We start from the raw sequence: 13,849 nt of genomic DNA, 5'->3' as shown, positions 1-13,849 counted from the left end.
AACGCGGCATAAACGCTGCGGAAAAATCCGCAGCATGTGCATAGAACTTGCGGAATCCCATTGGGGACCATGGGGTGCGGATATACATGCGTTTTTCAAGCGTTTACGCTGCGGAAATTCCGCAGCATATACGCTTGAAAAATGCTACGTGGGCACACAGCCTTAGATGGGTCATCAATGTCTGATCGTTGGGGGTGCGACACCCATCACCCCTGTCGATCAGCTGTTCCCAGTGTCGGCAGCAGCTGGAATTGCTCAGTTAGGAAGCTGCACAGCGCTGTCGACAGAACAGTGGCCACGGCCAGGTACTACACATCCACCCCCTATTGATTTAAATAGGAATGCTCCATTGGGAATGCTCCACAAACCATACCATTTTGGAAATGCTTACTATAATTTGGCTCTTGTTAAAGTCACCAGGTCCTTACATTTGCCTATTTTGTTCTTTTTGCAACTCATTAACTTCAAGAACTTACCTGTAGCTATCAGTGAAACAAAATTGAAATGAAACTGTATTTCGTTCTTACATGGGCAAGACATAATATAAAGCATTGAGGAAATGCTTTATATGAAATATAGGACTCCAAAAATAACAGGATATCCACCTGCTGGGTCAGCCTGAATTTGACATGTCAGGTCCTCCAGCTAAATCAGGTGTCTGATGCTAGTGATTCTATTCACCTGACCCCTAGAGCCAATCACAGACCTCAGTTGATGTCTCGTTATATTCACCTGACCACTGCAGCCAATCACAGACCTCAGATGATGACTTGTTCTATTGACCTGACCACTGCAGCCTATAACAGATGTCAGATGATGTCTCAGTCTAGTCATCTGACCAATGCAGCCAATCACAGACCTCAGATGATGTCTGGTTCTAGCCACCTGACCACTGCAGCAAATCACAAAAGTCAGATAATGTTTTGTGTTTTACCCTGACCAATGCAGCTAATCACAGACCCAAGTGGTCGGATGAGCTAAAAACCTGGACATAATCACTTTCTATCCTGGTGAAGACCAACTAGGTGGCCCTTACTGGAACAAATGGAGCCAGATAAGGTGAGTATGACTTTTTTTTATTATTATTTTACTGAGAGGAAACGTTGGGGTTGTCCAATTAATGGACAACTCCTGTTCGATCCCAATGTTTCCCCCCAGTAGAATAATAACACTCATACTCGCCTCCAGTGTCGGCGCTGTTCCAGCGGTGTCAGCGGCGCCTCTCCAATCAGCCCTGGCTTCACTCTCTTCTCCTATGGACATAATTGACATCTGGAGGGAATGAGAGCTGCGGCTGCTCTCTCACTTCCTCCGGATGTCTTGATTTATCCAAAGGATGGGAGAATGAAGCCAGCATTAATTGGCTTCAGTGATCATGTGACATAATGTCAAGCGAGCACCTGGAGAGCCAGTGTCGACATTTTCTGCCTTTGCAGCAATTCCCTTAACAATATGTCTATTTGATTGAACTAATTCTTGTAATATTTATGATGACTTCTAGTTACATATTTGCTCTTAGAAAAATTACCATATCATCTTCACTTTTTATATATTCAGATTTGATGTCATTAAACATTATAAATGCAAAACGTGTCAATAGAATTTTGTACTCCTTCCTACCTCTACGCAGCCCTGTACATGATTTATAGGAGCATGCCAAAACATTGTACATATTATAGAAATAGCTGGAACTTTGTATGACATGTTTTACTTTTTGTTTTTGTCTTGCAGAGCTAAATGTGCCGCTGACAATTGGTTGCTCAGATAATGGCATCCCGCCAGTGTCCGCCTGCGATGTTCAATTCCATGAACCCGCCTATGAACAGTTATGTTGAACATTGCTACCTGAGGTCACCCAATGTCATGTCAGAAGGTCAGTATCTGCTAATGATGAGATGGGCAGGTTATGGCATAGAGGTCATACACCGGGCATAGTTTTCCCACTTCTTCACACATGTCTGACGGCAGGCAGCCATGAGATGACTCAGTAAATAGACATGGTGATGAGAGCTTTTCATTGTTCATCTAGATTAGCATCAAAGAACACGTCTATATTCTTATGCTGTTCTTATACTGTCTAGGTGTAATATATTAACAATTAATTATATTTATTGTTAAAATAACTATTATTATTATATTTGCAGAATGCATTATGCTGATCGATTGTTGCCTTTTTGATTTTTTTTGTCTCATCTTTGTGCAATTTGGCTTGCAGGCATGAATGAGATGCCCTACTGCCACCAAAACAACCTCATGACTAGCCAACATGGTTTCAGTCTTGCACAAGCCAATGAGCAGTTGGCTTCTGCAGATGGTGAGTATATAATGGATAAAATGAGACTAAAACCCACGTCGACAATTGTTGCACATACAATTTTATTGAAGCTGATCAAAGTTATATCTTGGCCCCAGTACAACATTTATAACTAGTTTCCTCTTTATTTTGAAGAACACTGTGTGCTGAGTCAGTTTGCCTTAAAAACCCATAAAGACCATGTACTTCTCAGAGTTGAGAGTTGTACCCAGTCTAGGCAATCCACTTTGAGCTAAATAGTAATCAGTAGAACAAATCTTTCTCTTATATTGATAGTTTACTACAATGTATGAGTGTAAGTAGAATGTATCCATCTGGAGTCCAAGCTCTCTAGGTCACTGAGGGTGCGGCCACATGGTCAACCGTGTGGCCGACACTCAATGGCTGCACAATTGTGCCATGTGCCACTAGCCGTCTAGTGTGGTCTCAACTGTAGGCCTCATTCACACGTCAATTTTTCTCGTATGCTTGCTATGTGTTTTTCACAGATAGCATTCGTACCTATGACTTATGGGTTTGTTCACATGTCAGATTTTTTCTCGGATCGAGTGGTCCATTCAAAATCATGTCCGATATTGATCCAAATGTTGGATAAAAATTGGCAATGTAAGTCTACTGGTCAGTGAAAAAATGGGACAGAATTTGGATGCCATCTGTGTGCTGTCCGTTTTTTACAGACTGATAGATAGAAGCTGGAGAAACTTTTTGCTTTTCTTCATCATTGAAAAAGCAAATGAAAATATGACCAAACTCTGATGAAAATCACTGATGTCAAAAAAACGACACCTGATTGGATGTGACTGTAGTAATCATTCAACTGTGAGAAATATTAGGTTTGTTCTGCTTTTCAGGCTTTGAATTTAAAACCAACCTCATAACTATTCACAGATAGCAAACAGAGAATCTCAAACAGAAATGAAAACACAATGGGTCCGATTCCTCAAGGTGTTTTCGCAAGGTTTCTGGTGTAAAACATCTTGACATATCCCAAATTTTTTGGACAACTCGAATTTGCGCAAAAAATTTGTAACTTTTCACTTGTTTACGTCAGTACCGGCCAGCTCCAATAAAATGAGCCGAGCTTAAGAGGGACAGGGCATGGCAAAGTCTTCTTGACAAATTCATACAAATTTAGACAACTTTGGTGGCATAAATTGCATCAGCAATGTACTCCAGTCCCTGACTGGAGTAACATTTCTGGCGGAGGCGCACAGCAGTTGTAAGATGCACCTTAATCATGAAGAGTCGCCAACCTTAATGAATTGGGTCAAATGTATATTTGGAAAGTTTACCAATGTTTCTTTATGCAGCCATAAAATGTAAAAAAATTGTTCACTGTTATATTTTAAGAAATTTTTTCTTAAAAATCCTTTTCCTTTTAAGGTTAGGGTTACACGAAGACTTTGTATGCGGCACATGTCACATGGTCAAAGTTCACTAGGTGTCGCTGCTACATCACAGTGCAATACAATTGAATAGGGTGGCATTGCTACTGGGAGAGAATTACAACCACAACAAGGAAATCTCAAAAAGTCCAATCATGTCAGATTTTTTTCAGCTTGATTGTCACAGTACCCTTTGGGTGGCAATGTGACCCCATTCACTTGTATTGCACTGCAATGTAGCAACGACACTTTGGTCGTGAGAGATGTGTCACGGTGAAAGTTGCTATGTAGCCCTTACCTAACTCTGCCAGAATTAATTTAATAAAATCTTTTTAGGTACGGACTTATTTTTGGTGTTTTTGTTTCTCATCAGTCATTTATTTTCTTCTCCATTTAGGATCTCGTTTCTCCACCCCTAGAAGCTCAGTGAAGCTTAGCAAGAAGAGAGCAATGTCTATATCTCCATTATCAGATGCTAGTATTGACCTGCAGACCATGATTCGCACATCCCCTAACTCCTTGGTGGCATTCATAAACTCCAGATGTTCCTCGGCCAATGGCTCCTATGGTCACTTGTCAATAGGAACGATAAGGTATAAAAATATAAACCTATTGTATAAAATAAAAATTTTAAGCAGCATGTGTACTTTACAATGAACATAGTTTGTGCATAGTTCATGACTTACATCCTGAGTAAGTCATATAATGCATGTGACAGGCATGGGTTTCACAGTTTTAGTTGGGTAGATGCTTGAGCTCTTAAAGAAGCACTCCCATCAAAATTTGTATCCTCTTAATACACTGACGAGCAAAAGTGTAACAAGATTTTGAACTTTTGACTTTCAGGTTCCATATCTCACCATCCACTACTGCTTCTAACGTGAAACTACCATCATTTTATAGACAATCATCTTGGCTATCTAGTGTTGAGCGAGCATGCTCGACACTGCTCGTTACTCGCCCGAGCATCTCACTACTCGGGATGTTCGGCGAGCACCGAGCATTTCCGGGTTACTCGGGCGGGAGCTCGGGTCTCCGCCCTGCATGTTTGACGCTCTTTACAGAGCCAATGAACATGCAGGGATTGCCAGCCAGTCACTGTAATGCCGCAGCCATGTTGTTTGTGGGCATTACAGTGATTGGCTGGCCGCACAGCGACACCTCGAGTATTTAAAACCGGGCACCGCCATCTTGGACACAGTCGCTTAGACAGTGTAGGGACAGCGCTGCTGAGCTAGGGAGAGATTTATCCTGCGAAATAGTTAGTGTAGGGTCTGTAAAGGCTGCCAGATCAAACAAAGAGTCCTTCTCAGGACTAATATCCATCCCAGATATCAGGCAGGCAGGCAGGCAGGCTGTATAGGAGACGTAGTGGTTATACCAGCAAACGCTGCATTACAGTCCTGTGTGCTCCTGTTTCTGAAATTGCTGGACTTAGCTCCAGGTCTCGGGGGCCAGTAAAAATCCTTTTTTTTCATCTAAATCCTCTTTTGTTTTCCTCCTTCACACTGTACAAATACCCGTCTTATTAACCTATTGGTGTCTCCCCCCCCCAAAAAAAAACAAAACTGTGTCTCTGATTTTTCAGACACAAATATATCTGTTGAAAAGAGTCTGATATAGGCCACAGAAACAGAAGTGTGGTTTTGCAGTTCCTCGGTTCAAACCTCTGTATTATCCTGCTTTTGGGCCATTTGTATCTAAAAAAAAACAGTTTGAGTGTGTCGCTCACTGTTCAGCCGCAAATATATATATTTTAAAAAGTCTGGTATACACCAGTAAATTATAACTGTGGTTTTGCTGTTCCACGGTAAAAAATCTCTATTATCCTGTTTTTCGCATTTTTTGCCTTAAAAAAAAACAGTAGCGTCTCCTGACTGTTCAGACACAAAAATATATCTGTTGAAAATAGTCTGTTGTAGGCCCGACAAATCCAAGTGTGGTTTTGTAGTTCCACGGGTCAAATCTCTGTATTATCCAGTTTTGGGCCTTTTGTATCTAAAAAAAAACAGTTTGAGTATGTCGCTCACTGTTCAGCCGCAAATATATATATTTAAAAAACTCTGGTATACACCAGTAAATTATAACTGTGGTTTTGCTGTTCCACGGTAAAAAATCTCTATTATCCTGCTTTTGGCATTTTTTGCCGAAAAAAAAAAAAAACTAATAGTGTCTCCCTGATTTTTCAGACACAAATATATCTGTTGAAAATAGTCTGGTGTAGGCCAGAGAAACAGAAGTGTGGTTTTGCAGTTCCACGGTTCAAACCTCTGTATTATCCACTTTTGGGCCATTTGTATCTAAAAAAAACAGTTTGAGTGTGTCGCTCACTGTTCAGCCGCAAATATATATATTTAAAATTTTCTGGTATACCCCAGTAAACAATAACTGTGGTTTTGCCATTCCACGGTAAAAAATCTCTATTATTCAGGTTTTGGTATTTTTTCCGTAAAGAAAAACAGTAATAGTTTCTCCCTGATTGTTCAGATTGTTTAAAAGAGTCGGGTGTAGGCCAGAGAAATAGAACTGTGGTTTTCCTCTTCCACGGTTCTAATCTACTTTTTATTACCCTTTTTCCATTGATAGTGCGAGTGTAAGCTATTTTACTTCCTTTACAATGGGCAAGGTGCGTGGCAAGGGACGTTGAACTGGACGTTCTGGTGATGGTGCGTGCAGAGGACGGGGCCGTGGTCAAGGTGAAAATGTGCCACAACCAACAGCCATATCTTCTCGCTCCCACTTCTTGACCGAATTACTAGGGAAGCACAGAACAACACCAGTATTGCGAACTGATCAGTGTGAACAGGTTATTAATTGGATAGCAGATAATACTTCCAGTTACCTGAGCACCACCACCTCCGGTCTGTCTTCCACACGGTCAGCTCTTTGTAGCCGTGAGTCTCGACCGCATACTCCTCCTCACCCTGATGCTCCTTCCTCCCACCATGCCGAGTGTCGTCAGACAGCAACTGATCCCACACTTGGACACTCTGAAGAGCTGTTCACTGGTCCATTTCCAGATTTGTGCCCCTCGCCTGCTCCGCTTGAAGTGGTGGAAGAGGAGATCCCATGTAGCGATGCCCAAATATTTGAACAGCCACGGCCACAGAAAGTCGACGCTGGCAATTTGTCACAAGAGGTGGACGATGACGAGACACAATTGCCAGGAAGTGAGGAGGAGGATCGTGGTGCGCAAGTGGAAGAGGAGGAGGTGGTGGATGATCTAGTAACTGACCCAACGTGACAGGAGGACATGCAGAGTGAGGCCAGCAGCACACAGGGGGAGGGAGGCAGAGTACCCCAACAGGCAGGAAGAAGCAGTGTGGTGGCCGCAGACAGAAGGCGGGCAACCGTTCCCCGTAACACAAACACGAGGGACGTTGCCAGTACAAGCGGTAGGTCTTCCACAGTCTGGAATTTTTTTAAAGACTCTGCTGATAACCCCAAAAAGGCCATTTGTACCACCTGCCATGCCAGCATCAGCAGGAGTGACAAAACTACTAGCCTGACCCCCACCAGCATGATCAGGCACATGGCAGCAAAGCACCCCACTTTGTGGGGCGAACCCCAGGGTCCACGACCAGTGTCAGTGGGTGTCACCACTGCTTCTTCCACTGTTGTGCGTGCAATAGAACCCCCTGTTGTGTGTGCAAGGCAATCCCCTGTCCATACTACATGCAAAGATGCCCCCTCCTCTCAGTCTTCACTTGTTATGGCAGTTTCTCAAGAAACAGCATCAACGTCCACGTCCCACCGCAGCATTCAGTTGTCCATATCCCAGACCTTTGAACGAAAGCAGAAATTCGCAGCTAACGCCCCACAGGCCACAGTCCTAAATTCGCACATTTCATGACTGCTTGCGTTGGAAATGCTGCCTTTTAGGCTGGTGGAGATGGAATCCTTCCGCAACCTTATGGCGGTGGCCGTCCCTCGGTACTCAGTCCCCAGCTGACACTATTTTGCCCGGTGTGCCATCCCCGCACTACACAAGCATGTGTCCCAAAACATCTGCCGTGCCCTCAACAACGCAGTTACTGGGAGAGTCCACCTGACAATGGACACGTGGACAAGTGCTTGTGGCCAGGGACGGTACATCTCCCTGACGGCACACTGGGTAAACATAGTGGAAGCCGGGACCCAGTCGGACCTTTGGACGGAACACATCCTCCCCACTCCGAGGATTGCGGGCCCTATGTCAGTCAGAGTTGCCCCCACAGTGTACAGCTCCTGCGCATCATCCTCCTCCTCATGTTCAGGCTCCATCTCAGATATCACCACATCAGTTACAAACTGGAAGCACTGCAGTACTGCCTCCGCAAGCGGCAACAGGCTGTGCTGAAACTCATAAGCTTAGGTGATACTGCTTGTGAGTTGTGGACAGCTGTGAAAGAGCAGGCAGATCTGTGCCTGAGACCGCTGAACCTACATCCAGGCATGATCGTCTGTGACAATGGCCCTAACCTGGTGGCGGCTCTGAGGCGAGGCGAGATCACACACGTACCATGCCTGGCTCATGTGCTTAACCTCGTGGTTCAGCAGTTTCTTAAATCGTACCCCGAGTTGCCAGATCTGCTCGTCAAAGTACGCCGCCTGTCTGCTCATTTTCGCAAGTCGGCTACAGCTTCCGCCACCCTTGCTGTGTTGCAGCAGCGTTTGCAGCTTCCGTCACACCGACTGATGTGTGATGTCCCCACACGTTGGAACTCTACCCTCCACATGTTGCAAAGGATTTGTGAGCAGAAGAGAGCAGTTGTGGAGTACCAGCTGCAACAAGGCCGTCGATATTCAGGTCAGACTCCACACATAAGACCTCAGGAGTGGACCTGGATGTCTGACATATGTACCATCCTGACAAACTTTGAGGAGGCCACCAAGATGGTGAGTGGCGATAACGCCATCATTAGTGTCAGCATCCCACTTGTCTGTCTTTTGCAATGCTCTCTGCAGAGAATTAAAGAGGAGGCATTGCAGCCAGAGTATGATGAGATGGATCAAGAAGCCGTAGCGGGCGATTACACACAGCACAGTCTCATCTCATCCCAACGTGCATTGGGGGATAGTGAGGGAGAGGAGGAGGAGGAAGAACAGGGGCTGGTATCATGCGCTGTAGACGGTAGTACCTGTACAACTGTCATACCGTCGGTTCAGCGTGGGTGGCCTGAGGACAGGGGGGAGGAGGAGGAGAGCATGGTCAGTCGTCATCTTGGTGAGGACACGGAAATCTTGCCCGTTACCAGTCTGGCACGCATGGCTGACTTTATGTTACGCTGCCTTAACCGTGACCCTCGAGTTGTCAAAATGTTGGGTGACAGTCATTACTGGTTGGTGACACTTGTAGACCCCCGCTACAAGGAGAACTTTCACTCTCTTATTCCTGAGGTGGAGAGGTCTACAAAAATGGGGCAGTACCAGAAGGCCCTTGCTGCAGAACTGTTAAAAAAATTCCCATCTGAACACGCTAGCAGCAGAGATCACAGTTCGTTGCCCAACCAAGGCGCACATGCGAGAGAGACGCAACTCCAATCCAGCAGAGGCAGGGGAACACTGTCAACGTTCTGGCACAGTTTTCTCAGACCCTCCCTTCGGACAGACCCTGAGGCGCGGGGTACTCTCACAAGGAGTGGAAAGTTTCAAAAGATGGTGAGGGAGTACCTTGCCGACCGTACCAGCGTCCTCCGTGATTCCTCTGTGCCTTTTAATTATTTGGTATCCAAGCTGGGCACTTAGAATGAACTCGCTCTGTACGCCTTGGGGGTCCTGGCCTGCCCTGCCGCTAGCGTGTTATCGGAGCGTGTTTTTAGTGCCGCTGGGGGAATTATAACTGATAAGCGCACTCGCCTGTCAACTGACAATGCTGACAAGCTGACCCTTATCAAAATGAACAAGGGCTGGATTGGGCCAAACTTCTCATCACCACCAAATGACAGCAGAGTAACATAAAGTCAAATCCACTGTGTTATTTCGGGACGTGTATTCCCATGCACCGCTTCACACCCACACATGGGTATACGCTTCCTCATTTCGGCTGTATTTTGCTCTTCTCCTTATCCTCAGCCTCCACCACCACTATACCACCAGGGTGACCGTGGTCCGTGTTGCCATTATTCAAAGTTCCTCCGTCCTTATTTTTGTCAGCTTTTGCTTGGAAGACATAAGCAAAGACTGTGGGAGACCCCCTCCCCAATAATGGGAATAATATTTTTAAGATGCTGTACTGTATGGCTCTTGTAAGGGGCATTAAACCGTCTTGTTAAGCTACTGGGACCTCCACGACTCTTCGAACGGGCATTGAATTTCCTCATAATTTTTGGCAGCTTTTGCTTGGAAGGCATAAGCAAATACTATGGGAGACCCACTCCCCAATAATGGGAATAATGATTGTAATATGCTGTACTGCATGGCTCTTGTAAGAGGCATTGCAAGTTGCTCCGTCCTAATTTTTGGCAGCTTTTGCTTGGAAGGCATAAGCAAATACTATGGGAGACCCACTCCCCAATAATGGGAATAATGTTTGTAATATGCTATACTGCATGGCTCTTGTAAGAGGCATTGCAAGTTGCTCCGTCCTAATTTTTGGAAGCTTTTGCTTGGAAGGCATAAGCAAATACTATGGGAGACCCACTCCCCAATAATGGGAATAATGTTTGTAATATGCTGTACTGCATGGCTCTTGTAAGAGGCATTGCAAGTTGCTCCGTCCTAATTTTTGGAAGCTATTGCTTGGAAGGCATAAGAAAAGACTATGGGAGACACACTCCCCAATAATGGGAATAATGTTTTTAAGATGCTGTACTGTATGGCTCTTGTAAGGGGCATTGCAAGTTCCTCCGTCCTAATTTTTGGCAGCTTTTGCTTGGAAGGCATAAGCAAATACTATGGGAGACCCACTCCCCAATAATGGGAATAATGTTTGTAATATGCTGTACTGCATGGCTCTTGTAAGAGGCATTGCAAGTTGCTCCGTCCTAATTTTTGGAAGCTATTGCTTGGAAGGCATAAGAAAAGACTATGGGAGACACACTCCCCAATAATGGGAATAATGTTTTTAAGATGCTGTACTGTATGGCTCTTGTAAGGGGCATTGCAAGTTCCTCCGTCCTAATTTTTGGCAGCTTTTGCTTGGAAGGCATAAGCAAATACTATGGGAGACCCACTCCCCAATAATGGGAATAATGTTTGTAATATGCTGTACTGCATGGCTCTTGTAAGAGGCATTGCAAGTTGCTCCGTCCTAATTTTTGGCAGCTTTTGCTTGGAAGGCATAAGCAAAGACTATGGGAGACACACTCCCCAATAATGGGAATAATGTTTTTAAGATGCTGTACTGTATGGCTCTTGTAAGGGGCATTAAAACCGTCTTGTTAAGCTACTGTGACCTCCACCACTTTTCCGAGGGGCATTAAAACCATCTTGTTAAGCTACTGTGACCTCCACGTCTCTTCAAAGGGGCATTAAAAGCGTCTTCTTAAGCCACTCTGAACTCCACAGCTCTTCCAAGGGGCATTGAAATGTTGTTTTTAATTACCTCTAACCTCCACGACTCTTCCAACGGGCATTGCATTTCCTCCTAATTTTAGTCAGCTTTTGCTTTTCAATGCAAAGGTGAAAACTAAGGGAGACCCACTCCCCAATAATGGGTAAAAGGTTTTTAGTACGCTGTAATCCACGTCTGTTTCAAGGGCCATTGCAGTTCCTCATAATTTTTGGAAAGCCTTCCATTCACTGCTTAGGCCAACAGTGCACAGGAGACCCAGTTGCAATAAATGGAAAAAAAGGTTTAGTTAAGGCCCTCTGACCTCCATGTCATTTGCAAGGGGCATTGGAGTGCCTCAAAATTTTTGGTAGGCATAGCACTCACTGTATGCCCTCTAACTGTGTAGCCGAACCGCTCCTTTTGTTACAGAAACATATCCTACAAGACATATGTGGTTGACTGGCCTGATATTGATGTGAATGGTCCCTGTTCCTCCTGCTCTTTCTCCTTTGCCACTACCTCATCCATCATTTATCACCTGAAGCTTTGTTTTAACGGGAGTCATAGAACTTGGATAGTAGCAGGAAAACATCCAGCAATCCTCGGAGGAGGTAGGATATGCGCCAAATCGCTGACCACCTCAGGCCTAGCCGCTACTACATACATGCGCTTGCATTCCTTGAAAACAAAGCAGATGCTAACTTCTATCATCCTCATCATGCTCCTCACCTTGGCACTCTCAACTCCCCTGATGGAGAAGCCAGGGCCCACCGGAGGAGTCTGGTTCTCAGGTAGGCTTGTCCAATGCTGCCCTAAAGCAGGCCGGGCTAAGAAAACTGTGTGGGGGGAAGTTGACAGGAGAAATAGGGGCGGCTGGGGACCGTTTATGGACACCCGGCTGCCCCGAGGCGGCTGGGGACCAAGTGTGGACACCCAGCCGCCGGGCGGCTGGGGACTGAGTATGGATACCAGGCCCCCAACGCAGCCATGACGTGGTGGCCAGATTCCGCCTCCACATGCCTAAAAGGCCCAATTTCAAGTGCAAGCAAGCAAGCAGTATGGTATTGCAGCCTGGGGGTGGGTGGATGGGTGGCAGGCTGCATACTTGTGCTTGCATTGCAAGGCATGGGAGAGGTACAGTTGAACACTGCCCTGGGACAAGGACTTGAACGGGGATAGTTGCAAGTCTGCAACGACAGGTGCAGGGTGGGAGGCATCTTCGCATGTACCATGAACAGGGGGTTGGCATGCACACACTACAGCGGAATAGGCTGTCCTTCCCACTAAATGCACTGGGGAGGGCACAGGTAATGTTTTGGTATGCGCGCTTATTCTTATGTATAAGGCACACCGGGACAAATAGGAGCGGCTGGGGACTGAGTATGGATACCTCGCTGCCGAAGCAGCCATGAGGTAGTGGCCAGCTTCGGCCTCCTCCAAACTAAAAGGCCCCATTTCAAGTGCAAACAAGCAGTACGGTATTGCAGCCTGCGGGAGGGTGGGTGGTTGGCTGCATATTTGCGCTTGCATTGCAAGGAATGGGGGAGGTACAATTGAACACTGCCCTGGGACAAGGACTTGCACGGGGATAGTTGCAAGTCTGCATCTTCTGATGCGGCAAGGATCACTTCTGATAGGCACACTTTTAGGCAGTGACCTGGGAGTCAGAGATGCTTCCAGGGGTCTTCCCCATGCTGTCCCCATGTCTTGTCAGCAAACTGACATTTCCCGGTGAATGCATTTGTCACAGTTGAAAGCAATACAAAAGTGCAAAAACGCATACAAAATGCTACTTGTGAACATAGCCCAAGGTGTGGAGGAGTATTTTTGTTTTTGGTTATTTATTTTACCTTATACACAAGTCTTTACCCTGGAAAAGAAATTCCTTAACATATTTCACAGGAAAACAGTTTCACTTTCATTTTTGAACGTTTTATTATGAGCCTGTAAAAGTGGCTTAATACCTCTGAACACGTTGTTGACAGCAGTGACCTGGGGGTCAGAAATGCTTCCTGGGGCGATCCCCATGTCATTTGAACACTGTCACTATCGTTTTGGTCACTTTTTAGGCTTTCTACAGACTGCCGGGGGTGCCGCCGCAAAAATGCTCGCGTCTCCCATAGACTAACATTGGGCTTGTTGCTCAGGTCGAGCACCAAAGTATCACGGTGAGCTCGGCCTGAGCTTCGAGCACCCGAGCATTTTAGTGCTCGCTCAACACTATGGCTATCTCATACATAAATTTAATTTGTAACTATTTAGCATATTCTTAGTTATGCAGATTCTTGTCATGTAACTGCATTGTTTTGCTCCTGGTGGTGGAAACATCTTTTTCTTCCTGCATACTACAAAATACAACATATTCTCACATTCCCTAATAGCTCATTGTGCTATTAGATTGATTCCCAAGGGAAAGGTCACTGGTTCGAATTGAGGAGCAACCATGAAGAAGATTTCCCAAGAAAAGAGATACAGCATCATCCAGCTCATCGATAGCGGTCTCCCGGCCAACTAAATTGGCAAACTGTATCATGTGAATGCCATGACAGTTGGAAGAATACGAAATGAAGTCCGTCCATCCATTCAAAAGCAAAGAGGTAGACGTCCAGGCAAAATATCGGTGTCAATAAGTTAGCTTATCATAAGGTCTATCAGTTTTTGCGTGATAAACACGGC

General features: G+C 45.4%; 1 protein-coding gene across 2 annotated transcripts in view; it reads left to right on the top strand.

Annotated features, from left to right (window-relative positions):
• Nucleotides 1–13,849, top strand: part of GLI1 (GLI family zinc finger 1) — a 184,996-nt gene that overhangs the window by 150,809 nt on the left and 20,338 nt on the right. For both annotated transcript variants that reach the window (XM_073663323.1, XM_073663324.1), the window contains 3 exons: nt 1,732–1,873; nt 2,216–2,314; nt 4,097–4,292. In XM_073663323.1, coding sequence (XP_073519424.1) covers nt 1,768–1,873; nt 2,216–2,314; nt 4,097–4,292 — 401 coding nt within the window. In that variant the 5' untranslated portion in view covers nt 1,732–1,767. The remainder of the gene's footprint in view (nt 1–1,731; nt 1,874–2,215; nt 2,315–4,096; nt 4,293–13,849) is intronic.

Source organism: Phyllobates terribilis, unplaced genomic scaffold, assembly GCF_046119375.1.
Source record: "Phyllobates terribilis strain yellow unplaced genomic scaffold, ASM4611937v1 Scaffold_2__4_contigs__length_985480577, whole genome shotgun sequence".
Taxonomy (NCBI): Eukaryota; Metazoa; Chordata; class Amphibia; order Anura; family Dendrobatidae; genus Phyllobates; species Phyllobates terribilis.
This window is presented reverse-complemented; position numbering and strand designations above follow the sequence as displayed.